This window comes from Dendrobates tinctorius, unplaced genomic scaffold, assembly GCF_039654945.1.
Source record: "Dendrobates tinctorius isolate UK_male_01 unplaced genomic scaffold, ASM3965494v1 ptg000016l, whole genome shotgun sequence".
In the NCBI taxonomy this organism is placed as follows: domain Eukaryota; kingdom Metazoa; phylum Chordata; class Amphibia; order Anura; family Dendrobatidae; genus Dendrobates; species Dendrobates tinctorius.
In genome coordinates, this window is record NW_027361684.1 from 36,006,120 (window position 1) to 36,024,928 (window position 18,809).

The 18,809-nt window shown below is 44.0% G+C and overlaps 1 protein-coding gene across 2 annotated transcripts in view; it reads left to right on the top strand.

Moving 5' to 3' along the window:
• The window catches only part of RPA1 (replication protein A1), a 123,804-nt gene extending 105,327 nt beyond the window's left edge, over window positions 1-18,477 (top strand). For both annotated transcript variants that reach the window (XM_073565683.1, XM_073565682.1), the window contains one exon: window positions 17,294-18,477. In XM_073565683.1, the coding sequence (XP_073421784.1) occupies window positions 17,294-17,404 (111 nt within the window). In that variant the 3' untranslated portion in view covers window positions 17,405-18,477. The remainder of the gene's footprint in view (window positions 1-17,293) is intronic.
• Window positions 18,478-18,809: the final 332 nt, after the last annotated feature.

An 18,809-nucleotide genomic window follows, 5' to 3' on the forward strand; every position in this document is an offset into this window, starting at 1 on the left:
CATAATCACTTGGCAAAATATCGGGAAGCATTCTTTTGAGATTTTGTTTTATATGTTCATCTGCCCAAGTAGATATAGCTGTTTACAGCCAATAGCATCTTTCTCGTTTCATAAGTGCCAGTGGGGTGATGGCCTGTGTGACAGATCACTTATAGTTAAGCATTTACACTGATCACATATGAGTGTTCTTATGATGTCTTGTTTCACGATGATCTTGGGTTTGTCAATTGGCGGCCGTTTACTTGGTAAATGTAAATGGACCCTTAAGCAATAGGCGGCAGCAAGTAGTTAACATTGCTGTTCAGTCTTGACCTTAGAGGTCATAGTGCAGCCCTATACATAATACTCCTCTTACTAGATGTATATGCACAGGTACATAATCCAGAATCTAGATCATTGTGGTGCTTCACAGGACCGGTCTTTACTGTGTACCATGCAGCCTAATACAGATGAATGTTACAGCCCACTAAAACGGCCAAAAGCAAATGTAGTAAGTGCATTGTACAGCTGTCGTCTATCAGGGCATAACTTTAGAATAGAGAATTTGGCGGTTTTTGTATCAGTAAGGTCATGACTGCCTCTAAATAGTGTCCTGTTCCGGAGTAGGTGTATCAGCTGGGCAGAATTTGGTGTGAACCCCATGAAATATTCATCATATGAAGTCGCACTCACTGTTAAAGGAAACCTGTCAGGAAGATTTTACTTGTGAAACTAGTTTATGTCCTAGGTCATTCACCCTGCAGCGCTTTTCATTTTTCCTTTTTTTTTTTTTTTCGCTCCCTTTTCCATTTAGGTATTGATATGATCTTTTGATCTCCCGTTATTGCATTTTAATGCAATGTTGTGGAGACCAAAAAAAAGTAATTCTGGCACTTCTTATGGTATTTTTTTCACTGCACTGTTTACTGATCGGATTATTTTTTTAATATTGATGGATCAGGCGATTCTGAAAGCTTTGAGATGCCAAATGTTTTTTTTTTTTTCCTTACTTTTATTTTGAATGAGGCAAATGGGGGGAGGGGGTGACTTGAACTTTTTATATTTTTATTTTTTTTAATAACTTTTGTTTTTACTTTTCACTTGCTTCAATAGTCTTCAATATTGTGATTATCCGTTCTCCTCTGCTACACACAGGCGATGATCAGATCGCCTGTGTGTATCAGAAATGCTTACTTCCTATGAGCGCAGGGTGGCGCTCATAGCAATCTGGCAATGACAACCACAGGGGTCTGCTGCAGACCCCTGGTTATCATGCCAACCCTTCGGCGAACTGCGGTCAGGTGACACGGACAGGATTAGTGACGCGCTTACGGCGCAATCACATTAAATGCCGCTGTGAAGAGATTGACAGCGACATTTAACAGGTTAACAGCCGCTGGTGGATCTCGATTCAACACGCGGCTCTTAGGAGCACATGTAGGCTGTTCAAAACAGCTGACATGTCAGGAAAGATGTCGGCTCAGCGCCGGAACCCATATCAAATGGAAGGAACATGACGTGCACAGTACGCGTATGGCGTATGTCGTGAAGGGGATAATAAAAATCATACCTGTACTGTAGTAACGGGCGCATCTTGCTTTGGACCAACATCTAATATAGCCTGGAAGGGCAATGAGGGCATCTGAATGTGCTGAGTAGAACAACACACCCAAATGGACTTCAAATCTTATTTGCATGTAGCTTCCAATCTTTCTTTTTGGATTACTGCACAACAAAATTCCTTAGTAAAATTGTCCTGACAGATTCTATTTAGAATTAAAAGTCCCTCAAGCTAATGACAAATCAAATATGTTACCTTTATTTGTTCTTAACAATCTCTACCATGACGCGCGTGTAAGAGCTGAATCATCACACACACTCCTCAACATTGAAATTGCAGCGAAAAGGAAAAGTCATGGAATTATGAGAATTACAGGAACGATAATTGATAGAAAAAATGCAGACAAAATGTTTTAAATATCTCTAATTATTCAGTATCTAGTACAGTGTCTTAAGAAGGTATTCGACCCCACCTTGTTGTTATTCGTCTTTTCCTACCTAACAACCTGGAATTTTTTTTTCCCCTTCTAAGGGTTTGCATCAGTTCATGTAGAAAACATGTCTACAACTGTGAACATTTGGCATTTGCGTCACAATAAAAAGAAAACCAAAGTCAAAATAACTTAAAACTTCAGTGTGCATAACTATTGACTCCCCTAAAGTCAGTATTTTGTATGGCCTCCTTTTGCAATTTCAGCTGCAAGTCGCTTTGGATAAGTCTCTGAGCTTTCCCGTCTTGCCACTAGGATTTTTGCCCATTCCTCAAGGCAAAACTACAGCCCTCTCTTGCAAGGTTTGTTGTGGTACCATGTTCTTTCCATTTGATAATGGATTTGATGGTGCTCCAGGGGCCCATCAGAGATTAGGAGGTTTGTTTTTTTTTATAACCCAACCCTGACTTATACTTCTCAACAACTTTATCCCTGACTTGTTAGATCTCCTTGGTCTTCATGGTGTTTGGTTAGTTGTGCCTCTTGCTTATTGGTGTTGCAGCCTCTGTGGCCTTTCAGAAAAGTTGTGTACAGGGTGGTCCAAAAGTAGGTGGACAGTATGTGTAATAGGGTTATGGAGGTGGAGATTTATCAAACATGGTGTAAAGTGACTCAGTTGCCCTTAGCAACCAATCAGATTTCATTTTTCATTCTTCACAGACTCTTTGGAAAATGAAAGGTGGAAATTGGTTGCTAAGGGCAACTGAGTCAGTTTCACAGATCCAGTTTTCACAGATAAATCTCCCCAAAATCTGTTTTCTTTTCAGATAATTCAGATAACCCATAATGGCAAATAATTTAAATACAGATCAAAGAAAACGGATTTTAAGAGTATTGGAAATCTCAAAATGCTGAAACAGTTAGAGCAAATTGGGTTGAAACATTTGGTACTCAAGCCCCGAAGAGACAAACCATTTCCCGCCTTCGTCACAAATTCGATGCCACTGGCTCAATCCTTAAAGCTCCAAAAACTGGTCGACCCAAACCTGTACAGAAAATAGAATTGGGAATTTCTCTCACCCATGACAGCACCACGGAGAGAGGGGGTCCGCCCATCAAGGACAGGAACCTACAGATAAAAAGGCGGCACCTCTCCTCTGCCCCCAGATGGGTTCCTGTCCTTGACGGGTGACCCGTGGATCCTGCAGCAGCAGCTTACCTTTGAAGAGGAGCCAAGGCCGTCCCGTTCGCAGTCCTGGCAGCGGGGAGGCCCCTGCCGCGGCGGGGTCGGTGCCTGAAGCCGCCACCGCTGTAGCCGAGGGGCCGTACAGGGTGAGCGGGCGGGAGAGGACCGAGCCGCCGCTCCGGATAGGAGAATGGGGCTGGGGGGACGCTGGTACACGCGGGGACGGCGCTGTGGTACAGAGGTGTACCGATATGGCGCTGCCCCAGAAATGGAATGACAACTTCCGGATCCCCGAGGTCGGCACATGCGCATTGCGCGCTCCCCAGGGGCACAGCGGGGCAGGCTGGGAGAAGGAGGTGACATCAGGGCCGGGAGATTCAAAAGAAGAACCCGGGAGCTGCTCCTTGCTGGAAGCGTCCTGTAAACATGGAGGACAGCGACCAGCACGAGGAGCAGCCAATGCAGCAGCCCAGACACCACCAACGCCGGCAAAAAGAAAAGGACGGGCGCGAGGGCCGGTCCAGTAGCCACTCCACGCAGCGGAGCAAGTCGACTGCGAGGAGCAAGTCACCTTCTGTGGATCAGCCCGTGAGGGATCCGAATCCACCTCCCGAACCGGTACCTGCAACCGCGCATAATGGGGTAAGTGATCTACGTGAATGTCCCCCATTATAATAGACTTCTTTCCCTTATTAGGGAAAGAAGAAAGAAAAAACACCAGCAGCTTGGGATAAAAAACTGTTACTCCTGCATACAGGAAGTTCTTTGTGATGAAACCCCGGATTACGCCTCGGATCTAAGAGCGGTAATCCGATCGGAGTTTCAAAGTGCCCTTTCATCCCTAAAACACAGAGAGGGGAAGGAAAAGGGACACAGTAGCAGCCTCCCAGTCAGAGGCCTCGAAGTCAGGGGAAGTTACATCACATACTTCAGACACCGACTTGTCATCCTCAGATGAGGAAACAGAAGGTCGTCATTGTTTTCCCCTGGATGAGGTAGACATGTTAGTAAAGGCATTAAGGTCTACCATGGGGGTAGCAGACCCTCGGCCAGATAGATCAGTCCAGGACATAATGTTCATGGGACTAGGCCAAAAGAGACGCAGAGTGTTTCTGTTAAACGAAAATGTACAGGGCCTGATAAAAAAAGAATGGGAGAGACCAGATAGGAAGAACTCCACGGTTCCCTCCCTTAAAAGAAAATACCCTTTTGACGAGGAGGCATCTACGTGCTGGGACAAAGCTCCGAAGTTAGACGTGGCGGTCGCCAAAGCCTGGAAAAAATTTGCATTCCCCTTTGAGGATATGGGTACTCTAAAGGACCCATTAGACAAGAAAGCCGATACTTTCTTCAAGGGCACTTGGGAATTAACAGGAGGAAATCTTAGACCAGCGATAGCGGCAACTTGTACCTCCAGAGCCCTCATGGTGTGGGTGGACCAACTAGAGAAGCATCTAAGGAAGGGTACACCCAGGGAGAAGATCCTGGAATCCATTCCCGTGATAAGGGGAGCGGCGGCCTTCTTAGCCGACTCTTCGGCTGATTCGGTAAGGATGTCATCCAAAACTGCAGCCCAAAGAACGCTGTGGCTTAAATGTTGGCCTGGGGACTTACAGACTAAGATGAAACTATGTGCCATCCCTTGTGAAGGGAAATTCCTATTTGGAGAGACATTGGATGACATCCTCCAAAAGGCGGGGGATAAAAAGGGATTCCCAAATTTAGGCCCTACAGGCTTTAAAAGGTCCTTTCGAAACAAAGTTTTTTCAGGGGAGACCCCCGAGAGAACAGAAGTGGGACGATAGAAGGAGAGACAGGGGGTTCTTCTTTGGTAACTCATCCCAAGACAAAAAGCCCTCCAAGTGACTGTTTGCCCAGGGTGGGAGGGAGGCTAAGCTTTTTTCTCCCAGCCTGGAGGAAAATATCGAACAACCCTTGGTTATTAAATCTGATAGGATCAGGGTTAAGGATAGACTTTCTCCCACCTCAAAAATATGTAGTGACCCCATTAAGATCATCAGTAACAGAACAAGAAGCCCTCGAAAAAAAGGTCCTAAGCCTGTTGAACAAAAGAGTCCTCCTCTGCGGCGGAAAGGCAGAGGATTCTACTCGCCTCTTTCTAGTAACCAAACCGGACGGTACCTTCCGGACAATTATAAATCTAAAGAGGCTGAACGATTATGTCAAAAACGAGAAATTCAAAATGGAGTCGATCAAGTCAACAATCAAAATTCTTTTTCCACATTGCTTCATGGTAGTATTAGACCTCAGCGATGCCTACTATCACGTTCCCATCCAGAAAGACTCCCGAGAATACCTCAGACTTGCGGTCTCCATAGGAGGCGAAATAAGGGAGTTTCAGTACAGGGCCCTGCCATTTGGGATTTCGGTAGCCCCGTGAATCTTCACGAAATTAGTGGCAGAGATGATGGCTCACTTAAGAGAACAAGATGTTTTAATAGTCCCATATCTGGATGACTTTTTAATAGCGAGCAACTCATCCCAAAGATGCAGGGAACAGAGGGACAGAGTGATGGACACTCTAAAAAAAAAAAAAAAAAAAAAAAAAAAACCTCAGCTGGCTCCTAAACCTGAAAAAATCAAGGCTGGAGCCCAGAAAAGTCCAGGAGTTCCTAGGCCTGACACTGGACTCAAACACCCAAGAGTGTTACTTGCCAGACCACAAAAAGGAGAGGATCGCTCAGATGGTAGCAAGAGTGACACAGAACCCTTCCATGACGCTAAGGAAAGAAATGTCACTATTAGGGTCCCTCTCCGCTTGCCTGCCGGCGGTCCAGTGGGCGCAGCTACATACGAGAGATCTCCAATGGGATGTTTTAGCCAACCAGTCAGCCTTAAGAGGTCCCGAACACTAATGAACACATCCTCTGAAATTTTCCCGCTAGCCAAGGAAAGCCTACTATCCCTATCTGCACTACACATACGGGGAGCAGAAAACCAGACAGCAGACTAAGTCGCACCCAGCTACATCAAGGGGAGTGGGTTCTAAAACAGTCCATTTTTCGGAAGATTGTACAAATGTGGGGAGCCCCGGACATTGATCTGTTTGCCGACCACAAAAACAAAAAAGTGGAAGCATTTTGTTCCCTAGACCCCAGGGGGAATCCCCTGACCCTGGATGCGTTTATGCTTCCATGGACGCAGGGCCTAATGTATGCCTTTCCGCCGCCCATTCTCATTCCGGAAAGTCAGAGAAGACAGGGCACGAATGATACTAATAGCCCCGTTTTGGCCAAAAAGATCTTGGTTTTCCTGGCTGAGAATACTGTCAATAACCAACCCCTTGGTTCTACCAGATCTCCCCGACCTTCTGTCCCAAGGTCCTGTGTTACAACCTCGGGCAGTGAACCTCCATTTAACAGCATGGAATTTGAAAGGGCACTGCTGAGGGGGTTCTCAGAAAGCCTGGTTACCACACTACAAAAGAGTAGGAAACCGATCACAACCATGGCCTATGGTAGAACTTGGAGGAAATTTCTATCCAGCTCCGGGGTAAGGGTTCAGGATGGAGTACAAATTGACAAAATTCTTGAATTTCTGCAAAAAGGGTTAGAGCAACTAATACATTGAAGGTATAGTTAGCGGCTCTAGGTGCCCTTTATAACCAGGATGTGGCAGGCAACCCTTGGGTGGCATGGTTTATGAGGGCTGCAGCCAGGTCTAGACCAATAACCACCCAGAAAATACCATCATGGGATCTAAACCTAGTGTTGTCTGCACTAACTGGGCCCACATTCAAGCCCATCCAGTCAGCACCCCTAAAAACCCTATCACTAAATACTATACTTTTAGTGGCCCTAACATCCGCTCGCAGAGTGAGCGATATTCAAGCTTTGTCAGCAATACCCCCGTTCACTAAAATCCTAGACGATGGAGTCATATTAAAACCTGATCCAGCATACCTACCTAAGGTGTCGACACACTTCCATAGGTCCCAAGAAGTGGTCCTTCCTTCTGCCCAAACCCTAGGAATAGGGGAGAGGAGAAATTTCACACCCTGGATGTGAAGAGGTGCCTAGTTCAGTACTTAGAGGCCACCAAGGGATGTAGGAAGGAAGGGTCTCTCTTTGTGTGTTTCCAGGGAACTCGGAAGGGACTCAAGGCATCCAAGAGTACCCTAGCAAGGTGGATAATGGATGCGATGGCCCTGGCGTATTCATCCAGTGGGAATACCATCCCGGAGGGTTTAAAAGCTCACTCTACAAGGGCAATGGCGACCTCATGGGCAGAAAGATCAGAGGTATCAATAGAGCAGATCTGTAAGGCGGGCACCTGGTCAACACCTACCTTTTTCAGGCACTATCGCTTAGATCTAGCCTCTACGTCTGACCTGACCTTTGGGAGAAGGGTCCTTGAGGCGGTGGTCCCTCCCTAAGCTACCAATCTCTGAAATTCTCTCCGTGGTGCTGTCATGGGTGAGAGAGAATAGCTTAGTTACTCACCGATAACGGTGTTTCTCAGAACCCATGACAGCACCTGCTTATTCCCCCCCCTTCACGTGTGCGGTGAGCATGAGTTAATGTGTGCAAAGTGGTTTTGTTAGACACGGGGCTTCTCCATAATATGCAATATTATAATGTTATGTATATACTTTTGTTGTTAACTAACCGGGAGACCCTCTGATGCTCTGTAACCAACTGGGGGCGGAGGAGAGGTGCCGCCTTTTTATCTGTAGGTTCCTGTCCTTGATGGGCGGACCCCCTGTCTCCGTGGTGCTGTCATGGGTTCCGAGAAACACCGTTATCGGTGAGTAAATAAGCTATTCACTAGCTTCCATCATGTGAATCCTGAAATCCATTGGGTGGAAAGCTTATCGTCCACGTCTAATTCATGGTTTATTGGAGGATGATCCAGACAGGCAGCTGCAATTTAGATTATGCTTAACGAAATTGAAGAAAATCCAGTAATTTTAGATAACATTATGTGGAGTGATGAAGCTTCTTTCAAATTATCTGGCCATATTAACAGACATAATTGTATTTACTGGTATTAGGAGAACTTGCAGTTAACATTAGAGCAACAACTAAATGAGCCTGGTTTCAATGTTTTGGGTGTTTTTGGACCATTTCTTTTGATGGAACAGTCACAGGAGATAAGTATCTCGAAATTCTAATGAATCAAGTTGTTCCCCCGTTACAGCCTAATTCAAATGACCTTTATTTCCAACAAGATGGGGCCCCCCCACATTATTCAAGAGTAGTCCGCGAGTATCTTGATGAAACATTTCCTAATAAATGGATTGGCCTAAGAGGCCCACTGGATTGGCCAGCACGTTCACCAGACTTGACCCCAATGGTTTTTTTCTTTTTGGGAGTACTCAAGGACAAAGTTTATAGTTGAAAACCAAAAAGTGTCAGTGATTTGAAAATTACATAAGAGATGCATTTCAAGAAATTAATACCCAAAGAGACTTGTGCAAAAATGTTTGTCGAAGCGTAAGAGGCAGACTTCAAAGCTGTGCAAATTGTGATGGAAAACAGTTTGAGCGCCTGCGTGATAAAATGTAAGGGCTTTTGTATTATTGTTCAGAATAAAATTTAATTGTCAATGTTATGCTTGTGTTAGTAAATAAAATTTTATATATAAATCAAAGTAAATGTTATTTTCTGTCCACCTACTTTTGGACCACCCTGTATATATACTGACAGACCATGTGACACTTAGATTGCACACAGGTAGACTTGCTTTCACTAATCATGGGATTTATGAAGGCAGTTGCTTGCACCAGAAGTTTTTAGGGGCTTTCTAGCAAAAGGGGTGAATACATATGCACGTGCCAATTTATAGTTATTAGATCCCTTAGATATAATTTATTCCTAAATTTTTCTCATTTCATTTTACCAACTTGGACTATTTAGTGCTGATGCATCACACACACAAATTTTGATTAAAAAAATATTTAAACACAGATTGTAATGTAACAAAGCAGGTAAAAAGTCAGGGGATGGAGGTGAATACCTTCCGAAGCCACTGTATAAGCATCACACACCAAAATCCCCACACTTAGACACAAATTGGCTGCTATCAATGAGGGTTTTACTGGTTGACTGAGGCATGTTCTGCCATATTGTATGCACTTGGGCATGCAAATCATCAAGATCCTCTGGTGGCAGCTCCTTTTGCAAATCCCGACAGATGTGCTCAGTGGGAGACAAGTCCCAGGCCATGGTAGCCAAGCAGACTGTTTACAGTAGCACAAGCGACATGCAGCCTCACATTATTTTCTGGAAGAAAAAAATGCTCCTAAGACACTTTCTCGTTCTCGCATGAAGGCCTCTTCATTGTGTTGCCTACGTGGTGTCCAGATCAATCTCATGCTATCCATTTGTCCAAGACAAAAGCAGGACCCATCACTTAAGAGTTCAGGCCTCCATTCCAGCCCCCATTGTCATTTTGGTCTGTACCATGATGGCCTTTGAGATCTGTTGAGTGAGGTCAATGGAATGAAATCCTGTAGGTGGACTTCTGGCACGTAGCCCAATGTTGTTCAAAATCCCTATGATGGTTTGTGTAAAAAAATGATTGCTGTAGGCTTGGTATGTGACGGCTAATATCATTTGCAGTATAGAAAAGTTTACTATTCGCTGTTTTTTTTAATCTGATGAGACAAAGTGGGCTCCACAAGGGAATGTCAAACTTAACCTACTCCTGGGATTTATGGAGGCATAATGAACGATAGCCAGACCCTTCCAGTCTTCATTCCAGGTACATTATTCCCTCAGCATTACATTCATTTGGTGGTGTATTTGGCCAATTATCCAAAGTGTCCCAGCAGCCATGTTTCAACATAACGCTAGGCTGCATGTTGCTTGTGCTATAGTGAGCTGCATGTGTGTCCCAAAATGCTACCTTTGCCTGCAGCGTCTGGAGACTTGTCTCACATTATACAGATCTGGTGATCTAAACATTCCTAAGACAACCATTAATAATCTCACTGATGGCAGCCAAGGCGGATAAGTGGGTGAAGCTCTGTGCATGGCGCTCATACTCCCATACTGAACAAATTGAGATCTTTTGATGATTGGGTTTCCATTTTTATCATCATTAACTTGTCTATCAATCCTTTGAATTTCATAATTCCAAGACTTTTCCTTCAGTTTCAAAGTTGAGAAGTACCTATATGTATATGCGTGTAATAATATATATTATAATATTCATCTGCTGATTCGGGCTATATGAACACTTTGTCAAAGTTTAAGAAAGAGTTGTAGACACTGTCTCCGTGTGTTAAGATGGTTAAGCCTTCCTTACAAGTGAATTTTAGGAAAGGCCACCTAGCATTAGCTGACTGTTCCAGCTTCACGGTCCCAGTACATGTGTGGGCTGAGTGTAATGTTCTAGCTTGCTGTAAGTTACAAATGTGTATGTCAATTTTACCCAGTTGTTTTTATCTTTGCAGCTTCCAAGTTTTATTTTAATTGCTTTTAATCAGAAGTACCGCCTACTCCTAGTTTTAGATAGAAAACCGGGCTGATGCCATTGTATGAACTTCCACTCTTGGCATGTCTACATAGCAATGACTACATTTTGGCTTGGAGCCCTCGTTCTTGCATATAATCAGCTCTTACTTGATTAGCGAGAATCAAGAGAGATATATACACTCACTGGCCACTTTATTAGGTACACCATGCTAGTAAGGGGTTGGACCCCCTTTTGCCTTCAGAACTGCCTCAATTCTTCGTGGCAGAGATTCAACAAGGTGCTGGAAGCATTCCTCAGAGATTTTGGACCATATTGACATGATGGCATCACACAGTTGGCGCAGATTTGTCGGCTGCACATCCCTGATGCGAATCTCCCGTTCCACCACATCCCAAAGATGCTCTATTGGATTGAGATCTGGTGACTGAGGAGGCCATTTGAGTACAGTAAACTCATTGTCATGTTCAAGAAACCAATCTGAGATGATTCGAGCTTTATGACATGGCGCATTATCCTGCTGAAAGTAGCCATCAGATGTTGGGTACATTGTGGTCATAAAGGGATGGACATGGTCAGCAACAATACTCAGGTAGGCTGTGGCGTTGCAACCATGCTCAATTGGTACCAAGGGGCCCAAAGAGTGCCCAGAAAAAATTCCCCACACCATGACACCACCACCACCAGCCTGAACCGTTGATACAAGGCAGGATGGATCCATGCTTTCATGTTGTTTACGCCAAATTCTGACCCTACCATCCGAATGTCGCAGCAGAAATCGAGACTCATCAGACCAGGCAACGTTTTTCCAATCTTCTACTGTCCAATTTCGATGAGCTTGTGCAAATTGTAGCCTCAGTTTCCTGTTCTTAGCTGAGAGGAGTGGTACCCAGTGTGGTCTTCTGCTGCTGTAGCCCATCTGCCTCAAAGTTCGACGCACTGTGCGTTCAGAGATGCTCTTCTGCCTACCTTGGTTGTAACGGGTGGCAATTTGAGTCACTGTTGCCTTTCTATCAGCTCGAACCAGTCTGCCCATTCTCCTCTGACCTCTGGCATCAACATGGCATTTCCGGCCACAGAACTGCCGCTCACTGGATTTTTTTTCTTTTTCGGACCATTCTCTGTAAACCCTAGAGATGGTTGTGCGTGAAAATCCCAGTAGATCAGCAGTTTCTGAAATTCTCAGACCAGCCCTTCTGGCACCAACAATCATGCCACGTTCAAAGGCACTCAAATCACCTTTCTTCCCCATACTGATGCTCGGTTTGAACTGCAGGAGATTGTCTTGACCATGTCTACATGCCTAAATGCACTGAGTTGCCGCCATGTGATTGGCTGATTAGAAATTAAGTCTTAACACACAGTTGGACAGGTGTACCTAATAAAGTGGCCAGTGAGTGTGTATATGTATGTGTGTATATATATATATATATATATATATATATATATATATATATATATATATATATATATATATATATATATATATAGTAAAGCGATTGTAACAAATAATATGAATGTGTTTTAGGATGTGCGTTACAGCTTCAACACCAGAACACTCGACAGTTCAACGAAACTGAAAAGGGATCCATACTCCTTTTAGATGTATGTTTCTGCGTTGTGGCTTTAATACCAACCACATTACTACTATTGGAATACATCTGAGATCACCTTCCGTACACCTGGCAGTGCCCTATTATATAGGCTAGACTAATACTAGTGCAATGTAATCTTTTTTTTTTTTTCCCTCCCATATTCCATAGAGCGTCACATGTCCCCACATCACATCCACAGTGGTGATCGAGCGTCACATGTCCACACATCACATCCACAGTGGTGATCGAGTGTCACATGTCCCCACATCACATCCACAGTGGTGGTAGAGCTTCACATGTCCTAACGTCACATCCACAGTGGTGATCGAGCGTCACATGTCCCCACATCACATCCACAGTGGTGATCGAGCGTCACATGTCCCCACATCACATCCACAGTGGTGATAGAGCGTCACATGTCCCCACATCACATCCACAGTGGTGATAGAGCGTCACATGTCCCCACATCACATCCACAGTGGTGGTAGAGCTTCACATGTCCCCACATCACATCCACAGTGGTGATAGAGCGTCACATGTCCTAACGTCACATCCACAGTGGTGGTAGAGCTTCACATGTCCCCACATCACATCCACAGTGGTGGTAGAGCTTCACATGTCCCCACATTACACCGACTTCCGAGTTCTGTGAAGAGTCTATGGTGATGTGTATCTACATATATACCACATAATACTCTTCAGCTGCTGCAGAGCCTCAGTCTATAGTGGTGTGTGTGGATGTATGAGGGAGAGACTGATGGATGCACACAGCACATTATGTTCACCTATATAGAAGTCTTTTCTTTCCTGGTTCGTCCAATAAGCAGAGTCATTCACCTGCTGCCTTGCACTGTGCACTGCACAGGAAGGCTGGAGCAGAAGGGGAGGGTCTGGCAGAGACTGAGGTGATTTCAACCAGTCTCTGCCAGTCAGGAAAACTCGAGTCAGTGAGTGAGCAGCCCACAATCAGGAGACAGCTGCTCACATGACTGTGTATCTAGGACACCATGCATAATGCTAACAGAGAGTATATTACAAACTGTCAGCATTCGAAAGCCTGGACAACACCTTTAAAAGAAATCTGTCATCCCATTTTTGGCCTATAAGCTGTTGCCACTGCCATTAAGGGCTTATCTACAGCATTCTGTAATGCTGTAGATAAGCCCCCGATGTAACCTGAAAGATAAGAAAAACGAGTTAGATCATAATCACCCGGGGGTCCGGTCCGATGGGTGTCGCGGTCCGGTCTGGCGCCTTCCATCTTCTAGCAATGACGTCTTACTTCTGCCGTGGCTCTTGCGCAGGCGTACTATATCTGCCCTGTTGAGGGCAGAGTAAAGTACTGCAGTGTGCAAGCGCCGGGAAAGGTCAGAGAGGTACCGCGCATGCGCACTGCAGTACTTTACTCTGCCCTCAACAGGGCAGATAAAGTATGCCTGCGCAGGAGCCGAGGGAGAAGCAAGAAGGAGGACATCATTATACGAAGATGGGAGGGGAGGCGTCGGACGGCGACACCCACCACACCAGACCGCGCCCCCCGGAGAGTATAATAAAGAGTATAATCTAACTCGTTTTTCTTATCTTTCAGGTTACATAGGGGGCTTATCTACAGCATTTCAGAATGCTGCAGATAAGCCCCTGATGGCGGTGGCCGCAGCTTATAGGCCAAAAATGAGGTGACAGATTCCCTTTAAATTCTGTCGGGAAGGGGCGGGTGGGTAATAGGTTCAGGTAAGCACGAGCCAGCCATTGAAACATGAGTGATTTGTCGTGAAGATGGTAAGAGGCATGCACCTCCTCATAAATCGGATACCTCTTCTGCCAGCGTGCTTTACATTAAGAACAGCATGTTTTGCAGCTGTCTTAATAAATTTCCCCCAGTATGTATTTGTTTTGTGGCCTCCTTACCCCACAGTACTGGGAAAACTGTCCATGGGTTGTAGGAGAGCCCTCATGTCATGAATACATGGATCTTTTGGTTCACATTGCTGGCTGAACAAATCAGTTTATTAAACCATTTTTTTTTCTCTCAATCAATATGTGTATTTTGACGAAACTCGCGAGCCTGCAAGCCACTGACTGCAAAGTGTCCTAACGAAACACAACCCTTTTAAAAGGAACCCTTCTTCCATATGCCTTTTAAGCGCATCTATGCATCATAGGGTCTGGGAAGGTTTTGGGGAACATGCATACACCCCTTTATGAGCCAGATCAGACAGGTGTGACGTAATACTACAGGACAGACCCTTGGCTGAATATGGCTTCTGTGGGGAAAATCGGCAAAAATGAATCGGCATCTCTGTCGTAAGCGTGGCTTGTGTATTAAAATGCAGCCGTGTTTATTATGGCTCACGTGTAACAGTGCCCCTGGCTGTGATAGTACAAGGGTATACCACAATGAGGCCTTTATCATTCCTAAGAGGCACAATGAATTCTTGGAGGCTGCTTATGTATGAAATGATGGTATCTCATCCCATGTCACGTTTTACTGTTGAAGTATAAGTTTTTTGGCGTTACGAAACCTTGAGCATTGCTTTCAATTAACCCATGGCCTATTATTTTAGGTTTCTGTGCAGTAATTTGTGTTCTTCATTGGATTGCATTACATAACGAGGCATGTGACTCTCAAAACACTGTAATATAATAAAGGGGGCCGAGATATACATCAATTATACCTCGTCACACTGTGCTAGTACGACTCCTAGGTGCTGGCACAAAAGGCCTTATTTTATAATGTGCCTGCTAGTTATATAGCTCCCACTGCTCACTTGTTAAGTCTTTGGAAAACAAAGTGGCTCTCAACCCGCACATTAAATGTGAAGAATCAGGGCTTTTACTTGTTTTTCTGTGATGTGTAATTTTTTGTAGATCCAGATTCATTTGCCTTTCTGAGCTCTTTGTTGAGCTGAATATTGAATATCTGCTGTATGACTATAAAGTTAACAAAGCAAACTGTGAGCCTTAGGAGCAAGTAACGTACAGTTCACCTCTTCACATTTCAGTTAGTTAAAGACTTAATTTTAGATTGACAGTGATCTCCGGGATGATGTCCGAGCGGCACCCCATGCTGCCTATCGTAATGGGAACTTTCATTTCAAGTTTTCATCTTCATTTTGTCATCTTCATTTTGTCTTTGGCAGAGCACCTATTCTCTTCCAAGCATGGAGCTTTGTAGTTTACCCGGAATACATTGCTACATGTACCGCAACAAGTTTACTGTTGCTACATGTACCGGCAACCACTTTCCCACATGTACATTAGTATCGGACTATGTGCGCTTACCCTCTCGCTCGGGTATCGGCAATTACATTGCAGGATTTGCATCTGCCTTGGGGGATGAAATAATATGAAAAACACTGTGCTCTGGATATTTTCCATATCGGTCTTGGTTATTGCCGTGATATAGTGGACTAATGGATTTTATTCATCCATTTATAGTTGAATCCATTCAAATGTAAGGGTTTTTTAAGGTGTTGCAAACGAATAGTAAAATGTGGCTGCTTTCTACCAGAGATTGAGGAAAATATTCAGAGAAATTAAAAATGCTATAAAAGTAGAGGACTTTAGTCCAAGGGCTTAAGCTGGAACGTTTTCTCCTTGCGGAGAGTGCCAAGCCAGTATAAGGAGATGTATAGGCCATGCAGCGCTCCTCTGGAAATTTAAATATGCACTTATCTCCTTCAGAAGGATGGCAACTTTATCTCTGGCGACCCCTATTAGATGTAGCAATACTAAAAGTCAATATCGACCATTTAACGAGCTTTGTCACATGAGTTAGAATAAGAAGTCAACCAAAAACTCCACTTGCAGACATGTTTTCGGGCTGTTACCCCTTTTCAGTGCAAAGCAGGAGATCTGATTTAGCTAGGTGAGAAGCTCTGGGGGTCGATATACTTTTTAGGATTGCTAAATTCAGTAGGTGGTGCCAGAGATAAGTTCTCTTCCTTTTGAAAAGACTATTGCATATTAAACCTTTAGACCCAAGTAAAACCAATATTTAGGCAGGGTGGGGGAGGGGGAATTAAAAAAGCACAAGTCTTAGGAGGCGCTCATACTTTTTACCTTGCGTAAAGTGTGCTAAATCCTGTACATGACGTTAAATTAAAGAATTCTGGGCTTACTACTGACGAGGTTGTCCTATTCCTTCCGCTCCACACCAGAGAGATCAGCTAGGTCTTCTACCCAATTTTGCATACTAGTATTATTAGTTTAGCTTTAGTTCCCACTCTATATATTTGGGTTAGGGACTGTACAACAAGTCCAAAGTGCCCGAAAAGGGGAATAGTATGCTGAATAGTGACAAGCAAACGTGCTCGCATAAGGTGTCTTCTGAGCCTGCTCGAATAGAGTATCTTCGGCGTGCTCGAATACTATATTCGAGTCGCCACGACTGTTTGACAGCCGCAAAACATGCGGGGATTGTTTCCTGCATGTGTTGCGGCTGTTGAACAGTCGCTGGGACTAGAAGATAGTATTCAAGTACGCCGAAGATACTCTATTCGAGCAGGCTCAGAAGACACCTTATGCGAGCACGTTTGCTTGTCACTATTCAGCATACTCTATTCCCCTTTTTGGGCACTTTGGACTTGGTGTACAGCCCCTAACCCAAATATATAGACTGGGAACTAAAGCTAAACTAACACCTTATCTGAACACGTTCGCTCATCTCTAATGCTGAATTGTAAGAGTAATTTTGCTCCATGCATTTGACTGCTGTGAATCTGCACCAAAATCTGTTTGTTACATACACTTTACATCCACGTTAAATTGCATTTTGCTGCAGATGAAACTATGGTGTCAAAATACGCCATGTGTGAACCCACCGCTGCACAGTCCCATCAGTTGTACTTTTCCATTTATGGTATAAGCATCAAAAATCCCTTGTGTTTTAATCACTGGAATATGGAAATGTTTTGGTTCAGAAATAAGAGGGAACCTGAGGCAAAATGGAAATGGCTGCCAGTTGCCCAGGGATTTATTTGGAAATTCCTGGTGCATTGTATGCCCTGCAGTCTGTAAAGGTTTGTTTTTTATTTTGTTAACATGGATATTTTTTTCATAGTTGCCCGTTTATCTTAATTTTTTTTATATTTCTTTTTAAGGATGAATCCCGTATCAAGGCTACATCCATGGATGTGAAACCAGTTGATCACAAAGAATACTCAAGACGTCTTATCATGAATATCCGGAAACTGGCCTCGCAAGGAGCCTGATTTTGTAAATGTAGTCGTCCTAAAAGACCAGTGAAAAACATCAGTACGATAATGGCGACTGGGCTGAGCCTTCAAGCAGCTTCACTTCATCTCTCTAGCCTGTTACTGTTCTATGATTGATAATAAACCAAGCTTTCCAATCACAAAATATTTCTGGTAGACTCGCTGCCACAATTGATAACTCTTCCCCCCCCCCCCCCCCCATCCTCCTGTGCAGCAGGTCTTGGTCTGACCTGAGGTTGCAGAACACATTTCTGAACATGTTACTACTGCAGATGAGTTGGAGGAGCACTTAGTATGTGACATCTTGTACATTAGCCTGCAACTTTTTGTAAATATGTTTAGCTCTCATACTTGCCTTCCTGAGCCTTCTCCTCTTATGCTAATTTACAAGAAAGCTTAATTACATTTATCCAGGACTTAATTAGCATCCATAGAAGTAATTGGCTGCTGCTGAGCAATCAGATGCCCACCCACATCCACATTTAACACACTTAAAGGTTCCATAAGCTCAGAGCTGATCAGGGGGCTCCTATTCCTCTTGTAAAGACCGGGGGCTTATTGCCTTCGCAGTGTGTCTCCGATTGCTGTGGGGAGATGTGCCATACAGTTTGCAAATGCTTGGAATGACAATATGGAGGAATTATTAATCAAAGACCTATCTTTTCTATCTGAAGACTTTCCTTCGGGGTTTAATAGACTGAGTCAGATGGTCCTGATATTAATCAAAATTGTCTCTTCTGAGAAGCTCTGATAAGCATTGACTCTCTGGCCCCTGGGGAAATCTGGCCAACTACAAAGCTTTGCGTTATTTTTCATTTAAATTAATATTGTGCTTTCTTACTCTTCTCCTTTTTTTGACAGTGTGTAATTGCAGAAGTTTGCGGTCTGTACATTCACAGCATTTCACTGTTTGAGCTGCTCTGTTTTTATTTTTCTCCCTTTTTTTGTAATCGAATTAATCGTCTCACTTAAGTTGGAAGAAAAACGTTCCTTTAAAAATTTGAGAATCGAATAAAAAGTTTAGTTTTTGCATGTCGGTTTGCTTTTAATAAACCAATTTCATCACGAAAGCAATCAATTTTTCTCTTAAAAGATGCTAGCAGAGTGAAGCAGGCAAATCTGACATTTCTCAGGCTTATTACCATTTGCTGCTGTAAGATAGGATTCTCAGCCTTCACTGTTATAAAGAGCTGAGGCAGCACCTTTTTATGCTTTTATTGACATGTGCACAGCCCTCTGAAACCAAGCAGGATTTAAAATTTGCCTAGAAAACTGTAATTCTGCTAGTGGGATGCTCCAATAACTGTTAGCAGCCTGTGTGAGGGCTTCATTATATTCACGGCATGTCTCCAGCTACTGCAAACCTACTCGGCCTTCCAGTCCTAATTCAAGGGAACTTGGC